The sequence below is a fragment of the Nerophis lumbriciformis genome, linkage group LG03 (genome assembly GCF_033978685.3).
Source record: "Nerophis lumbriciformis linkage group LG03, RoL_Nlum_v2.1, whole genome shotgun sequence".
Classification (NCBI taxonomy): domain Eukaryota; kingdom Metazoa; phylum Chordata; class Actinopteri; order Syngnathiformes; family Syngnathidae; genus Nerophis; species Nerophis lumbriciformis.
In genome coordinates this window covers 47,560,952-47,580,846 of record NC_084550.2, presented here as the reverse complement: position 1 = coordinate 47,580,846, position 19,895 = coordinate 47,560,952, and the positions used below count along the sequence as shown (strand labels likewise).

The 19,895-nt window shown below is 39.6% G+C and overlaps 1 protein-coding gene across 3 annotated transcripts in view; it reads right to left on the bottom strand.

Annotated features, from left to right (window-relative positions):
- The window catches only part of cfap57 (cilia and flagella associated protein 57), a 70,516-nt gene that overhangs the window by 38,767 nt on the left and 11,854 nt on the right, over nt 1-19,895 (bottom strand). For all 3 annotated transcript variants that reach the window (XM_061938103.2, XM_061938111.2, XM_072912841.1), the window contains exons 4-9: nt 18,939-19,113; nt 18,716-18,868; nt 17,744-17,883; nt 10,451-10,616; nt 6,713-6,826; nt 1,672-1,884 (exon numbers count right to left, since the gene is read on the bottom strand). In XM_061938103.2, coding sequence (XP_061794087.2) covers nt 1,672-1,884; nt 6,713-6,826; nt 10,451-10,616; nt 17,744-17,883; nt 18,716-18,868; nt 18,939-19,113 — 961 coding nt within the window. The remainder of the gene's footprint in view (nt 1-1,671; nt 1,885-6,712; nt 6,827-10,450; nt 10,617-17,743; nt 17,884-18,715; nt 18,869-18,938; nt 19,114-19,895) is intronic.

Sequence of the window (19,895 nt, the reverse complement as noted above, 5' to 3'; positions counted from 1 at the left end):
CCAAATAGTATCAAGTTGATAGTGTGTGGATTCTCAAAGTTGACCAATTTCTCGGCTTTGTGCCACAACTTTGTACTATACATTGGAGATGCATGATATATAACCTAGCATTAACTTTTACAAACTTAAAGGTAATACAATAGCAGCAAAAGCAGCTCAATCTACTACTGTTTTTTTACCAACGTTATTAGTTTCTAAAGCTAGCTAGTAGCTGGCTACTCGCAAGCGGATGGAGGAGCAGTGTGAGCTAGGTGATGTTTCACTACTGGAGTGAATTAATTTACTCGTACTATGTTTTGCATATGGTAAATGTTTATATTAATCTTGGAGAAAGCAAACCACCAGTAGTAGGTATTTCAGTTTGGGCACATAATAACATAGGTCCCTTTAGTACTGACATTTGGCTGTGGATTGGATTAGTTCTTGTGGAGGAAAAGGCAATAAAATTGGACCTTGGTATGCAAAGGTAATGGCCCTATCCGCGAGAAGAGACTAAATGTTTAGCTTGATGTCAACATCTAAGTTACGACCGGCATCTGTTTTCTTTTCAGTCACTAACACACAAACATCCCTTTTATGGCCAGGATGAGCTCTCCTGACCCATCACACACACACAGATAGTAGGTAGGAATATAAAACTGATGGTTTGGCTTCTCCAAGTTAGGAGTGCCTCATTTTTGACTTGACCTCCTCCAGGAACTGCAGTCCTGTATAATGACGCTCGCGTGTAATAAAGCAACGTTTGGTTCAGTAAAGCGTCTACGACGTCTCTTTTGATCCAGTCACACTGCTTTGTCAGCCTTCTGTCCGGACGAGGATGACGAGACCAGAAATACACATCACTACGCCAGAGAAGTCGTTCCTTTGTGTTAGCTCTTACAATAACATTGTCACTATAGCTTGGTTAATATGCAGGTTACTGCATGTATATGGAGCATGGCATGACATGGTTGGCCGTGCATGTTTCTTAGAGCGCTAAATAGGCAGAATAGATTAATTCCCATTAACTGCTTGGTTAGCAGCCTTATTCTAGCAGTTTTCTAAAATGTTTTCACAGGAAAGACGAGGTGCTCTTATCTTATATTAGAATTTGGAATGAAAAGCAACATTTTAGGAGAAAAGTGCAATTTCCTATCAGCAATTTTCAATACTAGCAAGGAAGGGTTCTAGCACCATTCCTCTTAAAAGAATACACTACGTCTATCGTACTACATTTTAATTTTCCTGAGGGAACTCTCCTGAAGGAATCAATTAAGTACTATCTATCTATGCAGCTCAACTCACTGCCACTGCCACAGTCCTGTAAGGAGAACTGACTGTGGACTGACTTTAATCACCTCAGAATTAATGTGGGAAGACTAAAACGTTTGTTCGTGGAGTTCCAAAGGTGCAGTGACAACCTCTAAAAACTAGTGAACATCCACATTAAGGACATAACGTGGTTTTAGTCTGAGAATTAGATTGGTCAGATCTAGTATAACAGCTGGTGCTAAAACCCCAACTATTTACTTTACAACTATTTATAAATCTATGAGCATGAACTGATGAAGTCTACTTGGATGAGAGATGTCTTCTAAGACAAACTGAACAGTCCAGTGGCAATCGAATGAATGGCCTGAGATTACAATGACCTGGATGAATGAAAAGAATAAAGACAGTGCTTTTTTTTACCTGGCCAGCTTGGAGTTCTTTTAAGGTGTGGTCTGTGCTCAAAGCCAGAACGGACCTGCCGTCAGATGAGAAGGCCACACTTGTATAACTGCAGGACTTGAGGGCACTGTTGGACTCTCGCTTGCCAGTCTGCGTGCTCCACTCGTACACCACACCATCAATTCCACGTGACACAAGCCGACTGTCGTCCTTGCTCCACTTCACGTCACAAATCTTTAAATGTACACAAAAATGGGAAAAATACATACAGCATGAAGCATTTTTTGTATGAATTGTGTGTGAATGCTGAACTGAAACGCTGTATAAATTAATTAAAACATTGACAGTTGGACAAGCAGAATGTCCAATTTCTACCGCTTATTCCCTTCGGGGTCGCGGGGGGCGCTGGAGCCTATCTCAGCTACAATCGGGCGGAAGGCGGGGTACACCCTGGACAAGTCGCCACCTCATCGCAGGGCCAACACAGATAGACAGACAACATTCACACTCACATTCACACACTAGAGCCAATTTAGTGTTGCCAATCAACCTATCCCCAGGTGCATGTCTTTGGAGGTGGGAGGAAGCCGGAGTACCCGGAGGGAACCCACGCAGTCACGGGGAGAACATGCAAACTCCACACAGAAAGATCCCGAGCCCGGGATTGAACCCAGGACTACTCAGAGTCAGGACCTTTGTATTGTGAGGCAGACGCACTAACCCCTCTTCCACCGTGCTGCCCTACAAGCAGAATGTGACAAATTGAAAAACATTGGTAATAGAATTTAGTAAATAATACCATTGTAATATGAATAATTTGACATACAATCATTTGTAATTAAAAGTGAATAATTTCAGTTCAAGGTTTTCCCAGCTTGCCAATATAGATGTGGTGATGGGGCGTGGCTATGGGCGTGGTAAATGTGACCATTTTCGGCGATGAGGTATATATAAACTTTTAAAAAGGCTACAAACACATATACACATTCTGTACATATACATTTACTGTACAAACACATATACCGTATTTTCCGCACTATAAGGCGCATCGGATTATAAGGCGCACCTTCAATGAATGGCATATTTCAAAACTTTGTTCATATATAAGGCGCACCGGATTATAAGGCGCACCTATGTCAACAAAACAGTCAGATAGGTCAGTCAAACTTTATTAATAGATAACAAACCAGCGTTCTGACAACTCCGTTCACTCCCAAAATGAATAAACAGCTGATTTACTCGTGTTACGTAAATCAAACGTGCAATCACAATATAGTAACACGTGAAATAGTGCAGAGCAATAACAATATATCAATAACTCAACGTTGCTCAAACGTTAATGTCACACAACACAACACACTAAATAAAAATGTAAAGCTCACTTTATGAAGTTATAGCTCATTCACAAATCCCTCGAATTCTTCCTCTTCAGTGTCCGAATTAAACAGTTGAGCGAATACGGCATCCAACACCGTCTCGTCGAAGTCGTCATTAATGGAGTCAGTGTCGTTACCGTTTATTAGTTCAGTGACAATCCCTGCCTTCCTGAAAGCTCGGACCACAGATGAGACTGAATCAGCCCAGGCATTTACGATCCACTGGCAGATAGTGGCGTATGTCGTCTGGCGCTGTCTCCCTGTCTTGGTGAACGTCACGTGTGTTCGCCTTCTGTCATCCACTGTTCCCACGCAGTTAGCAGTCTAGCTTCGAATGCCCTGTTGACACCAATATCTAGCGGCTGGAGGTCTTTTGTCAATCCACCCGGAATGACGGCGAGTATTGAATTAAGCGCGTAAGCGTGTCTCTTAATGTGATGTTATGAGCTAGCAAATATAACAACTACACTACCCAGCATGCAACGATAGTGACGAGCATGCGCGGTAGCCCTGAGAAGTGTTGTTGTATGCTGGCAGTTAGAATGTGGTTATGAGCACGCTGTGAGTAAACGTTGAGAACTCAGTTAACACGCCTCGTCTGCATTATTTATAATTAGACAGACAACACACTTAATAGGAGCCATTTTGGGGTCTTTACATAAACACACAAATGGAAATGAAACGTCACATATCCCATCATGCACCGCGCGCTTCTTCTTCTTCTACGGGGAAAAAAGATGGCGGCTGTTTACCGTAGTTGCGAGACCGAAACTTTATGAAAATTCATATTAATATTAACCCATATATAAGGCGCACCGGATTATAAGGCGCACTGTCAGCTTTTGAGAAAATTTGTGGTTTTTAGGTGCGCTTTATAGTGCGGAAAATACGGTACACATTCTGTACATATACATTCACTGTACAAACACATATACAGTACACATTCTGTACATATACAAGTACATATGCATACTTACACTCATGCACATAATCACGTTTCATCAAACATATATTAACGTTGTTGCCCTAGAGTAAACTGGGTATAACACATGGCACATGGACAAAGCTCAACCTATTGTTACTATAACAATCTACAAGGTTAATGTAGGTTGCTTCTCTTTCTCCCCCTCCATTTTTCTGCATTCTTTCGTATCTCAAGTTATCCTTACGTATATGTATTGTTGCATTTGAACAACTGTATTGTTGATAATAAAGGTAAAGTATTGGTATTGTTCATTATCAATAGCGCTATTTCTATTGGTATTTGAATTGCTTCATTTGTAGTGTAATAATGCTCATTGTCATTTCTGTATTATTTTTTATTTTCGCTAACTGCTTATTTGCTATTACTTTTACCATCATATTTGTACATGTCGTATTTGCTGATGTTGCTCTATTGTTGTTGTTGTTGTTTGCTGTTGTTGTTTTTGTCTCTCTGTCTAATCCCCCTCTTGTCCCCACAATTTCCCCCTCTGTCTTCTTTTTTTTCTCTTTCTATCTCCTCTTGCTCTGGCCCGGCTGCACTAAATGATAATATATATACATTTAATAAAGTCAAATACAAATAAGGCAACAAGAGAAGTATCCTACACTTCTCTTTTGTAAAGTAAATCTGAACAGCCGACATGGGCATCTACATCAACTATATGATTTGCCTGAGAAGCTGGACAGGACAAAAAAAAAAAAAAAAAAGGCTACAAAAATGTAAGCCTACATTTAAAAACAAATCTGTGTTATTATTAATTAGTGTTAACATATATTGTTTCTTACATTATGTCGTTTTGCTTTATTTTCAACAGTTGCTTCTTATTGTACAGTGCATTTTGTTGAGAATTGTACAAGTTTCTAGAGATTTCTCGTATGTTTTTCGTGTCTTTTTCTTGATTAAAAACAACTACCAACAAATCTAGCATATTTTTCTGGTGTTATTGGAGACCTGTGTTGGCGGCTAGTCTTTCAAGTAGGAGAAGCTCATTTTCAGCTCCTCTCACAACACAAATACTACCATAACAGATACAAATTATAGAGATGCGAGATTCTACAAAGAAAATGTAATTTACAGGATTGAAATTCTCCTGAAAGGGGAACTTCGCTTTTTGCTAACTTTGCCTCTCATTCACAATCCCTATGCAAGAACACGTGTGTCCTGCTTTTTTAACGCATTTGAGGTCATAAAATACGGCAAGCAGGAGGTGGCTAACAATGCGGCTAATGAGAGTACTTTATTGCGCCCATAAAGCCTTCTAAAATACATTAATACATCGCCAACAATACTCCATTTACATTTCGTGACCCGAGTATTAACAAAGTATTAGCGATATTGTTATTATAAGCGTTAACACTGACAAACTATTCTTAGCGGCGCCGTGATCACAGAGAGGTAACAAGCTTATGCTGCTTTAATAAAATACTGAGCTGCTGCATCGACTTTGAGTTGGTGAAAGTTAATTTCAGATTATAAAACATGCCACTCACCTGGATAGTAGAAGGTTTTGGCCATAAATGGAGAAGTTGGTCAACTTTGACATCCAACTTATATGGCGAAAAAGACACGAAAAGACGCTTGTTTGCAACCCCTTTTTTGTAACCCTTCATGAGGATTATGATTAAATCTTCATATAAACGGGAAGATATGAACATCCCATAAATCGGCTACCCAGTGAGAGCAGACATTGTTCAGTAAGTGATGATTTTATTATGTTTGTAGTTTGTATATCTTGTTGAGCTCTTAGCAATACTCCTGCATGATGCTTAGTGTTTCACTAAAGCTGGATCCGGTTAGCACGCAGCTTCTAAAACGTGTAGCTCATCTTCCTTATATTCAGACTCAAAAACATAAGGTTCTGGATAATCATAATAATAATCGTTATCTCTCATGAAGTCTGACAAGATTAGTAGGTTTGTTGTTGTTGTTGAAGGGACTGGAGAAGCGAACGTTGTGATGCGTCAGTGAAATGAATACCCCGCGTAAATATTCAAGAGCATATCTATCACTTTTAAATATTACATGTTATTGTGAATATGCCTGTAACTACATTATATATATACTTACAGCATATAAATGAAACTTTGATCGAGATTTTTTGATTTTTTTTTAGAGCGCTCTATGGGCAGAATAAAGCGACTCATTGGCTCAATTGTTAGCTGACTTTTGCTAGCATTTATTTACGACTTAAAATACATAAAAAAATAACATATATGTGTTCTTGTCTTACATTAACAATTGTGAATTAATCCAAAAAAAGTTAAGCTCCCCTTTAAAAGCGGTGTCCATACATGAGCACTTCATAATTAGATCATAACAATTTGATGATTCTGTTATTGGCATAAGATAAGAGACAGAAACATTGCGCAACATCCATCCATCTATCCATTTTCTACCGCTTGTCCCTTTTGGGGTCGCGGGTGGTGCTGGAGCCTATCTCAGCTGCATTTGGGCAGAAGGCGGGGTACACCCTGGACAAGTCGCCACCTCATCACAGGGCCAACACAGATAGACAGACAACATTCACACTCACATTCACACACGAGGGACCATTTAGTGTTGCCAATCAATGCGCAACATGTTCTGGACAAATTGTTCACATTGTGGTTCCATAATTACGGAGTTTACTTTCTGTGTTTGGCTAGGGATGAGGCACACTGTTTCGTGCACTTTGTTGTATTACACACTAAATGGTACTCACCTTTCCATTGTGACCTTTCAGATTGTGGATGTTCTGGAAAGAGGTCAGGGAGTAGATATGGATGACATTTCCACTGGCTGCTGCAAACAAGTGGCCACCATGACTAAAAGAACACTAGGAGTGGACAGAAAAATGCAATTTTTTTATCAGTGTCGGTGGACAGTGGATCCCATATATTATATTATATTCAGAATTTCTTCAAAATTAGGCTCTTTTTTCCGCAGAATCTCATTCACCTTCAATTGATAATAAAACATTCTGTATGTAATAGTACAGCATAAAAAGTTTTAGAGGGAGAAGGAGGCTTCTACATAGCCAATTCTGCAGAATAGTGTTGGGAAAGTTACTTTTAAAAAGTAACTTACTTTCTTTCATTATCATTTATTAGTGGTGAGTACTTGTACATGTTATTTCAAATAAGTTGAATAAGTATGTGAGGCATGTTTTGGGTTTAAACCTGGATTATGCTTCTATGTATTTGGCTTGTGTTGTGCGCTTCCTTCATTGGAAGCAAATTATGGCAATCGAAGAAAAACAGGGAGGGTTCTGAAGATAATTCTATGATAATTGAAACAGTCAATTAAATGGCAATATTGATCCGAAATTACAATAATGCTAACGTCAAGCAAGCAGGAGGGTTATGGAGAGAGAGAAGGGAGCTACTTTTGCAGCAAAATCCTGGTTTTATTAGAGCAGTGATTCTCAAACTGTGGGGCTCCATATCGTGGTATGCCAAATAATCACTTAATTAAACATTCAGACAGTGTGACTGTTCCAAATTTGTGTAAGGTTACAGTGGCCCAAAATATTTATTATACATGTTATCATATAAAACCTTTGCCGTGTTTTGCACTGGAGTCTGATAAAAATCACTTTTTACTTGCAGTGTAGACCGTCAGATAGGAAAAATCAGAGCTCCAAAAATTACGATTTGGGACACTTTGGCCTGCAACGTCAACATATTCTATGATTAATCCATCATCTAAACGGGAAGATATAAACATCCCATCAGTCGACATTCCAGTGAGAGCAGACATTGTACAGTGAGTGATAGTCTTATTATGTTTGTAGTTTGTATTTCTTATTTAGCACTTAGCAATACTGCTACTTGCTGGTTTTACTTATCACTCAACTTCTAAAACTTGTATCTCAGGCTCAGAAATATAAGTTTCTAGATTATTATTTGTCCCAAAGTAGTAATTATTACCGGTAAGTCTGTAATGAGCAGAGGTGGGACCAAGTCATTGTTTTGTAAGTCACAAGTAAGTCTCAAGTCTTTGCCCTCAAGTCCGAGTCAAGTCCCGAGTCAAGACAGGCAAGCCCCGAGTCAAGTCCAAAGTCAAGACTGGAAAGTCTCAAGTCAAGTCCTAAGTCCTGCATTTTGAGTTTCGAGTCCTTTCAAGTCCTTTTAACCACAGACTAATATATTAACACAGATTGTGTATGCTTTTCAAACGCTGTATTTATTTATTAAAACAAGTGCATTTTAAATTGCAGGAAAGAAAATTGTGCTGACATTGCACTTTATAATAGCACTATTAACCAGTCATTTTAAACATTAACTCATTCCTTTACAGAACAAACACATTGAAAAATAAAGTGCAAATGTACTTATTTGTACAAAAGTGTTAACATTGAAAAAACATGACATATACGTGAACATAACAAAAAAGTTGTACTTTTTATATGTCAGGGCCCTATGCTGCATTGCATTTGCAAAAGACCAAATTAGCCAAGAGTCTGTCAGTCATTTGTGCACGATGGGGGCGTAGTATGATGCCACCATGGCTGAAAACTCGCTCCACTGGAGCACTGGAGGCAGGCACTGCCAAGACTCTCATGGCCACTCGTGAAGGAAGAGTCTTCATGTTCAATGCCCAGAACAAAAGGGGGGAGAGAGTTTTTTTGGGTTGGTGCACTACTTGTAAGTATATCTTGTGTTTTTTATGTTGATTTAATTAAAAAAAGAAAAAAATATATATATATATATTTCTTGTGCGGCCCGATACCAATCGATCCACGGACCAGTACCGGGCCGTGGCCCGGTGGTTGGGGACCACTGAGGTAAACAACCAACAGTATGTCAGAAAGCTAGCTAAAACGGTACACATATTCATAATATAGTCTACATTTTAACTGACCTTTATTTTACTATTTTTGTCTTTTTTAGGTGGCTAAAATACGCGGTGCTGCTGACCGCCGTCTAACGTTACGTGTGATATATTGACTAACGTAACCCTGCTTAAAAAAAATCACTGAACAAAAAGTATGAATAAGGTAGTGAACTGCAACAGATTCCCGTGTTTGCAATAACGTTATAACGTTAGCAGTGAGTTTACAGCCTCACTGATATAACTACACAGCAAATAAAAGTCACGTTACTTAGCCAATAAACGTTATCTTACATTCAAAACTTACCGTTCTTTGTCCAACTTCAAATGCCGGACGATGTTGGAAGTTGTTGCCTCTCCATCAGTAATTTTCGAACCGCATGTGTTGCATACTGCAAACCGTTTTGTGTTGACCACCTCGTAATTTTTATACCCAAAAGAAATTATTTTAGGTATCATTTTTTGTTCACTGGCGTGTGGTTTGGACATGTCTTCTTCGTTGGTTGTCCTGCAATTTTAATTGGATGAATGCTGTGTGATGAAAACAAAGTAGATCTAATTTGATTGGCTGTTGTACTGACAGCACACCAGCTGACACACGCAACGCTGATAGACAAGTACACAATGAAAAATACGGAGCGCTCCCGAATAACTTTTTCATCTTTGGGTTTTGGGGAAAGTAGCAAGTCATGTCAAGTCATGTCAATTCAAAAGGCTCAAGTCCAAGTGAAGTCACAAGTCATTGATGTTAAAGTCTAAGTCGAGTTGCAAGTCTTTTTACATTTTGTCAAGTCGAGTCTAAAGTCATCAAATTCATGACTCGAGTCTGACTCGAGTCCAAGTCATGTGACTCGAGTCCACACCTCTGGTAATGAGTGTTGTTGTTGTTAAAGGAAATGGCGAACGTTGTAATGCATCTGTGAAATTAATGTGCTTTGTCCTAAAGTAGTAATTATTAAGTCTGTAATGAGTGTTGTTGTTGTTAAAGGAAATGGCGAACGTTGTAATGCATCTGTGAAATTAATGCGCTGCCGTATGCTTAGAATGAGCAAAACACATAAATATTACATGTTATTATGAATGTGCCTGTTACTACATTACATATACCTGTATACTTAAAGCGTGTATGTATAATATTGATGGAGGTTTTTGGATATTTTTGTAGAGTGCTTCATAGGTGGAATAGAGCAAATTCCATTAGCTGACTTTTGCTAGCGTTTATTTACAAGTTGGAATGCATAAAAAAAGAAAAACATATGTGTTCTTCTCTTAGATAAGGATTGTGAATAATAGGCCATATTCCAAAAAAAGTGCAGTTCTCCTTTAGCATTTCAACTTCACTTCAATATCCAATACATTACTTCTTTACATAAGATAAGAATATTTATATGAATATTCAACCAATGTTACGTGGAATATTACATTAGTTACATGTATTTAAAAAAAAGGTTGAAGCTCTCATACTCTGTGGTTACGGTTCGTAGTTCAAACTTTAAATCCAAATCCATCCTTTATCTGAATACGCAGGTGTTTAATTCAGTAAAAAAATGTAAAATGGAAGTCTGTTTTGGAGGTGGTCTATGAGGATACTCTGGTATGACTAACCAAACAAAAAAAATCCATTTACCTCTTTGCAGTTTTGAATGGTGAAGTCCTTCAACGTGCAGATGTCATCCATATGCAAACCCATTAGCTGGAGTTTGTCTGAAAATCCCACAAGTATGAAGAGACCCGTAGGGTGGAGGGCCACACTGTATGGTTGTTCTTGGAATTCTTTGAACACTTCCAATATTCTGTTATTACAGACAGAGATACACATGAATTACAATGTAGTATTTACAGGTATGGTTTCATCTTATCTTAAAGATAACACTGCCTATCCTGGGGACACATTGTAGTCATAGTTACACAAATCATCAGTGAGTTAGGAGCTGTTCTTGACAGCTATCATGTGCATTATTTTGAGGCTTCCAAGACTCCAAGATGGGGTCTTAAAATCATGGGTCTTAAATCTGACATGTTAATAGTACTTTTTTGAGTACAACCCTCACATTTCTGCAAATATTTTTGACATCTTTTCATTATGACAACACTGAACAATTGATACAACATAGAGTTTTTAGTGTACGGCTTGGATAACAGTACAATTACCGTATTTTTCGGACTATAAGTCGCAGTTTTTTTCACAGTTTGGCCGGTGGTGCGACTTATACTCAGGAGCGACTTATGTGTGAAATTATTAACACATTACCGTAAAATATCAAATAATATTATTTAGCTCATTCACGGAAGAGACTAGACCAGGGGTGCTCAATACGTCGATCGCGATCTACCAGTCGATCGCAAAGGTAGTATTGGTAGATCGCATTACATTAAAAAAAAAAATAAATAAATAAAATAATTTTTTTTTTTTTTTTTTAATGTAATGCAAAATTATTATTTTTTTTAATGTAATGCAAATCGACGCCAGCCTATCATCCACCCCGTCTTTTGATTGATAAACAGGGCAGCCAGTCAGATGACATCTTCGTTTTTCTGACACTTAGGTCACTGCGCATGCGCAAACAACGGTGCTCAGTGCAGCAAAGCTAACAAGCTTGTCAGCCAGTTACCGCCAATTTTCAGCCCTCGGTTTTTTCTCTTAAGTGTATAAAAATGAGTGGGGGAGCTGGACCAAGTAAGAAGACAAAAACTTATCACTTTCATACGGAATGGGAGGAGGACTTTTTTTTCACGATGACATTTTCGACGTGCGTTTGCCTCATCTGCCAATCTGCCATCGCAATACCAAAGAAGGGAAATGTGGAGCGGCATTTTCGGACTATTCATGGAAAATACGACACCGACTTCCCGCTGAAAAGCGAGCTGAGAAAGAGAAAGGTGAAGGAACTGAAATCCCAGTTGTCCGGACAGCAGTCCTTTTTCACACAACAAACTTCAAAAGCGAAAGTCGCCACCGAAGCATCATTCAGGGTGAGTCACATCATCGTTAATAACAAGAAGTCCTTCCAAGACGGAGAGATGGTAAAGGAGGCATTCGTTGAAGCAGCTGACTCATTGTTCCGAGACTTTAAAAATAAGGCAGAAATATTATCTTCGATCAAAGCTCTCCAGCTGTCAAGATGTACAGTTACACGGCGCTGTGAAGCCATGGCTGAGGATTTAACCCAGCAACTTTGGACGGACATCGGAGATTGCGAGTGTTTCTCACTGCAATTGGACGAATCTACTGACGTGAGTGACACAGCCCAGATGTGCATTTTCATCCGTATGGTGTTTAGTGATATCACTACAAAAGAAGAGCTATTAACATTACTGCCCATGAAAGAACAGACGTGAGGAGAGGACATATTTCAGTCGTTTAAAAACTTTGTGGAGAAAACTCGGCTCCCAGTGTACAAACTGATGTCTATCACCACGGATGGAGCTCCCGCAATGGTTGGCCGCTTGAATGGATTTATTGCCAAGTGCAGGCAGGACGATGATTTCCCGGACTTCCTAAATTACCATTGCATAATCCACCAACAAGCGTTATGCGCTAAAATGCTCAACATGAAGGAGATCATGGATGTTGCAATGAAGATCGCCTGTTCTATTCGCGCCAGATCTCTTCAAAGACGATTATTTCGTGCACATCTGGAGAAGGCTGACTGCGACCACTCTGAGTTGTTGCTGCACACTGACGTGAGATGGCTTAGTCGAGGGAAATTCCTGCAAAGATTTCGAGAGCTCTGTCCAGAGATTAAGGAGTTTTTCCGTGTAGCAGCTGGACATGCAGAATACACGCAACTAAATGACGGTCAGTGGCTGTTAGACTTGGCATTTTTAACCGATCTGACCAACATGTTGAATGATCTTAATCTAGAGCTGCAAGGAAAAGACAAAACAGTGATCAATATGATCAGCTCAGTTAATGCTTTCAAACAAAAGATGAAACATCTCTCCTCAAAGCTGCAGCGCCATGATTTGGCAAACTTCCAGAACCTGGCGTCAGAGCTGGAGATGCAAGGGAAGGCCTGTGTGCAACTTGACAGTGCACGCTACACAGAGCAGATTGACAATTGTCTGTCAGAGTTTGACAAACGAAGACTGTTCTTTGCTCAAGCCAGTCGCTACATTCATGTGCTATCCTTTTTGGGAAGATGCTGAGGTTGATTCCCTCGCATCACAAATTGCAACACTATTTCACCTGAACTCTTCTGGAGTGGAAGATGAGATTTTGACACTGCAAGCCGACAATGAGCTGAAGTCCAGAGCTCATGGACAGTTCTGGAACTTACTCACAGAGGTAAAGTACCCCAACATCAGGAAATGTGCTACCTCCTTGACTGCATTATTCGGCTCCACTTATTTATGTGAGTCAGCCTTTTCCCACATGAAGATCATTAAGTCCAAGTACCGTTCCACCATGACTGATGAACATTTGGAAGTGTGCTTGAGGCTGGCTGTCAGCAGCTACTGTCCGGACTATGCATCCCTGACTGATTCAATTCAGTGCAAGTCATCAGAGTAAACTCGGGTAATGACAAAAAATGTACATAGTTAATTGTGTTGTGTTGTGCAATATTGGCTCATGCGGTTATGCATGTACATCAACATACATTGTTGATATAAAGAATCCTCAATATATTTAGAAATAAATATATGTTTTGCATTTTTGTAGTAGGTACATCATTTTGACTTGATCATTTTATAAGTAGCTTGCATGCTGAAAAAGTGTGAGCACCCCTGATTCTTGTATTATCATTAAACACCTTTAATTTATTAACAATATTAACTATATGTGTTAAACATGCTTGCATTATCATTAACTTGTTAACAAAAATATACATTTCATAAATAAGTAAATATAAATTATATATATGAATGAGGTAGATCCCCACGACTTGATCAATTGAAAAGTAGCTCGCCTGCAGAAAAAGTGTGAGCACCCCTGGACTAGACGCATAAGATTTCATGGGATTTAGCGATTAGGAGTGACAGATTGTTTGGTAAACGTATAGCATGTTCTATATGTTATAGTTATTTGAATGACTCTTACCATAATATGTTACGTTAACATACCAGGCACGTTCTCAGTTGGTTATTTGTGCATCATATAACGTACACTTATTTAGCCTGTTGTTCACTATTCTTTATTTATTTTAAATTACCTTTCAAATGTCTATTCTTGGTGTTGGGTTTTATCAAATAAATTTCCCCCAAAAATGCGACTTATACTCCAGTGCGACTTATATATGTTTTTTTCCTTCTTTATTATGCCATTTCGGCAGGTGCGACTTCTACTCCGGTGCGACTTATACTCCGAAAAATACGGTACTCTTTACTCAAAATAAGTCAACACACATCCATCAAAGTCTAAACCGCTGGTACTAAATGTAAGTACACCCCTTAGTGAAAATGTACAAACGTAATATTATGTTTCAGTACTGCTTTAATTCTCCTGGGCATGAAGTTCACTTGAACGTCACAGTAACCCAGTGACGTGCAGTCACTAGAGGCAGGTGAGGCCATCATGGAAAGAAAAAAAATGTAAAAAGAAAACAATATATATTAAATTGTTAAATGTATCCAGTGATTATACTATGAAGTTATTTTACATTTAACTTCACCAGTTTTAGATTATTTTTATTCAAAATCGCTGAATTTTCACATTTGCCGTTCAAATACTGTGAGAAGAGACGGTGCGGTGAACAGCAGCCAGTCGAGGCACGTCACTCAGTGCCTCAACATGGACGGACTCGGCTAACTGCTGGTCTGCTGTGCAGTGAGACCGTATTGCTATATGAATTATATTATACATTTCCATAGTTTAGTTAGCTGAAGTATATAATGTACAGTGTATTTTGTCAACAACTGTATGTGTGTAACGTATTTCTTGTGCTGAGCGATCATAAAACGGCTGCAAAAGACGCACTGGCTGAGGCTCGCCTCCTGCACCCCCGCCGTAGAATGCACGGCAACCCCTGACGGGAGTGTTATATCAACTAAAGCCCACACTTAAACTTTCCACGTGCAAGATTGAATCTATTTAAAAAAGTTATTTCATAAGAAGCCAAAAAGTGCAAAAACAATAATCTTCGTGTTGGAGGAGTTGTGAATGACTGCAGGGCCACAACATTAGGTACACCTGCAGACTGCAGGTGTACCTAATTCACAACTCCTCCAACACGAACATTATTGTTTTTGCACTTTTTGGCTTCTTATTAAATAACTTTTGTAACCTATTTTTATGGGCTTTCCTCTTTGTGATGTTAAGTTCTTGTTATGCGCTGTTATACATTATATGCCTTGAGCTCTTATTTTGAAGGCGCTAAGAGCGGAATTTTGACACGTTTGAATGGAGCGGAAGTTTTTGAAAGAAGGTAAATAAAGTGGTCCTCGTGTAAACTGGAGCCTCCGTGTTTGTTATTTTGTAGTTTCATACAGTATAGGCGACATTTATAAACCCTCGGTTACACTTTTTTAAATAGATTCAATCTTGCACGTGGAAAGTTGAAGTGAGGGCTTTAGTTGATGTAACACTCCCATCAGGGGGTTCATTAATCCAGCACAACAGCGGCACATTTATAAGTAAAGGTAAGACCATAATAACGTTTTTTATTAAATGTGCTTTTTTGTGTGCTACAGTTTGTATGTGTAAAGTTAAAGTTAATTTAAAGTACCAATGATTGTCACACACACACACTAGGTGTGGTGAAATTTGTCCTCTGCATTTGACCCATCCCCTTGTTCACCCCCTGGGAGGTGAGGGGAGCAGTGGGCAGCAGCGGCGCCGCGCCCGGGAATCATTTTTGGTGATTTAACCCCCAATTCCAACCCTTGATGCTGAGTGCCAAGCAGGGAAGAATGCTGGTATGAGCTTTTAAACATAACCCGTTAACTGCTGCCAATCAAATGGTGAATAAGATACTCTTTAGGGTTCATATGTTTGTAAATCTGACTGTGATGAAGTCAGTGCCTCACCAGCCATCAACCTCACCGCACGTCACTGCAGTAACCCCTCCATGACAACGTCACAGAGATGATGGATGTTACAAACCTTGCTCTCCTTCAATTTCACTTTCAGGATGCTCAAAAGGTTTAAGGTCTGGAGTCATGCTTGTTCACTAAATCAGGGGTTCTTTTTTTTTTTTTTTACTTTAGGACACAACTTTTCTACTATAGGGCCCCGGGGGCATACTAACATTTTAACACTGAATTAGTAATCTTACTCCTGATTTTAATCGTATTCATTAATTATATCAACCTACTTGCAGGTCAGTTATATAAAAGTTGTTAGGTTGTTAACTAACACATTTTATATAACTGACATGAAACCATGTGTTAATCACAAATGTTATTATCAAGGTTTACAGTAAGGCAGGCTGATTGGAAAAATAAGTACATACTAACCAAATATACTGCATCAAATGGGACTCATTAATAACTGGTGAAAAATGCATTTACATACAAATATGTAGTGCTAAAATAAATAAACTAAATTAATAATTAATATGTTTCTTAACTAAACTGTCAATACAAATAAAGTGCATACATTTTTCGCTTAAGAAATTTGTGCATGACTTTAGCTCCAGACTTCTTCTGTTTGTTTGATATTGTCATTACTGCCATAAGTGGTGGAAAAGTGTATTACAACTGAGTACCGCTGCGCCTCATACGGACCACACCTTATAAACAGATATTTTTATGTGTCCCTCAAGAGGGCGCTCGCGGCCCAATGGTTAAGAAACACGGCACTACAGCACATCGACAGTACACTCAGCTTTACCCAGTGGTGGTCTTGGAGATGTGTTTGGGCCATTATCATGTTAGAATACTGCCCTGCGGTCATTTCTCTGCTTTAGTACGTCACAGTACACGTTAGCGTACATGTTTCCCTCAATGAACTGTAGCCCCCCTGGCCCCAGTGCCAGCAGTACTCATGCAGCCCCAGACCATGACAATCTCAACTCCATCTTGACTGTATACAAGACCCACCTTTCTTTGTACTACTCACCTTGTTGTCACCACAGACACTTGACCCTATCTGAAGCAAATAACTTTATCTCCTTACCAATGTGATGCACTGAGCGGCGTACGGTTTCACCCCCATCCCTTCAACGGCAGCACTCATACATCTATTTTATAAACACAACTTCTGCAACTGTGCTTGCAGTATCCATATGTCTATTTTACAACCACAACCTCTGCAGAAATGTTAGAGACACTCATACGTCTATTTTAGAAACAAACTCTGCAGCAAAGTTGGCAGCACTTATGCATGCATGTATTTCAAAAACACGACTTCTGCATGAATGCTGGCAGCACTCATGTCAATTTAAAAAAAAAAGTTTTGACAGGAATACTCGCAGCACTCATAGGTCTATTTACAAACAACCTCTGCAGCAATGCTGGCAGCACTCATACATCTATTTGAAAAACACGACTTCTGCATGAATGCTGGTAGCACTCATACGTCTATTAAACAAACACAAGTTCAACAGGAATGCTGGCAGCACTAATACATCCACTTCACAAACAACTTCTGCAGAAATACTGAGCATTAATACATCTACATTATAAACATAATCTCTACTAGCAGCACTCTTATGTCTACTTTACAAACACAACCTCTGTAACAACTTTTTAGTGAGATGTGTTTTGAGTTGAAGTCCTGTTAAAGTTGTGTATGATCTTCCTTCTTGTAGCATAGAACATATTCATCCAGATCATTTTATTTGCATCCTCACAGTTATTCAAGCATAGACCATTTCTAGGAAGATATTTTGTTTACACATCCTCACATAGTTGTTAAACTTATATATATTTGCATGTAGAAACATACATATTTGTAAAATACATGTGGCAAATTAAGCCAAAATAATTGTGAAGCTCCAATTATGATGATGACGCAGCATTGAAACGGTTTCATTCTTACTTGGTTTCATAGTTCCAGATGCAGACTGAATGGTCCAGAGAGCTGGTGGCTACAATTGGCTTCCAGGTGCAGACAGACACGTCAGTGATAGATTTTGAGTGGAAGGGCAGCGACAAAACCTCAAAATGTAGTCTTCTGTCCTAGTGGATGAAGTAGAGTACTGCAAAGTCAGTCTTAAGACAAGTACACACACATTTTTGTTAGATTTTTTTTTTTTTACATATTCTATTGCAGGGCTATTCAACCAGCGGCCTGCGGGCCAAATCCACCATACCAGCTCCCGAGTTCAGTTAAAAACTTTGGAGACAAACATTTTTGCAGCGATTTCCTAAAAACACGAGAGTGCTCCTGTTTTATAGAGCAACTTGGACCACTGTAAACAATCGCAGATCATTGCATTGAAATGTTATTATTGCTGGCATACATAAAACACTGTGGTAACTTCATTTTTGTCCTCAAAATTCTACATGCAATACCCCATAATGACAATGTGGTTCTCAGGAATATACAAAATAAGAAGGAAGCAAAGTTAAGTTAGTTAAAGTACCAATGATTGCCACACACACACTAGGTGTGGTGAAATTTGTCCTCTGCATTTGAGCCATCCCTTTGTTCCACCCCTTGGGAGGTGAAGGGAGCAGTGGGCAGCACAGCAATTGGTGATTTAACCCCCAATTCCAACCCTTGATGCTGAGTGCCAAGCAGGGAGGTAATGGGTCCCATTTTTATAGTCTTTGGTATGACTCGGCCGGGGTTTGAACTCACGACCTCAGGGGGGACACTCTAACCACTAGGCCCCCGGTCCTTAGCTTTCTGGAAATGTGACCCCCAAAAACTATTTAGTTGAATAGCCCTATATGTTGGACACTGATAATAAGTGCAAGTCAGCACATTTGACATGGGGTGACATGAAGGCACCGGGAATGGAAACATGTAAGATATCAACTTGTATTATTCCTTTTGTCAGGGTACCTTGTTCATGAGCACAGAGGACATGTTGATGCCATACAATTGTCCTCTGTCCGTGCTGACTGCCAGAGTTTGCTCTGATGGACTCATGCACATCCTGGTGATCTGCTGACCGTCTACAGAAGGCGCGTTCCCACCGTAACGATGGCGTGGGATCTGACACACGCACATGCAAACATTTAGAATGTACATTGTTGTCATTAGCTGGAAATGAGTCGACATTTACCAGTATCTCTTTGCTCTTTCTGTACGTGTTCTTTGCGGTCTTTTCATAAAGACAGACGGCATCGGGTCCTGTCGAGCATGCGAAACCTTTGGAGTATTTTACAAGAGCCGTGATTGGAAACAACGCGGGGCCCTGGTTGACATCTCTGCCTCTGGTCTTCTTCATCTCTACTTGTCTAGGCAGAAAAGACATGCATTATTTCTTTTTACAGTCAATGTTGACAACATAAAGATGAATTATTGCATAAATATAGATGGCTATGCTTAAAGGCCTACTGAAACCCACTACTACCGACCACGCAGTCTGATAGTTTATATATCAATGATGAAATCTTAACATTGCAACACATGCCAATACGGTACAATTTTAAATTTCGCGCGAAATATCCTGCTGAAAACGTCTCGGTATGATGACGCCGGCACGTGACGTCACGGATTGTAGAGGACATTTTGGGACAGCATGGTGGCCAGCTATTAAGTCGTCTGTTTTCATCGCAAAATTCCACAGTATTCTGGACATCTGTGTTGGTGAATCTTTTGCAATTTGTTCAATGAACAATGGAGACAGCAAAGAAGAAAGCTGTAGGTGGGAAGCGGTGTATTGCGGGCGGCTGCAGCAACACAAACACAGCCGGTGTTTCATTGTTTACATTCCTGAAAGATGACAGTCAAGCTTTACCATTGGCCTGTGGAGAACTGGGACAACAGAGACTCTTACCAGGAGGACTTTGAGTTGGATGCGCAGACGCGGTACCGTGAGTACGCATGCAGCTGCGGCTTCCAAACATTTGATTGCTTGCCCGTACGTGCGTGCCGCTATGTGCATGTCACGTACGTAACTTTGGGGACTTTGGGGAAATATATGTGCTGTATGAACTTTGGGGAGGGGAACGGTACTTTGGGCTGTGGGATTGAGTGTGTTGTGCAGGTGTTTGAGTTGTATTGGCGGGTTATATGG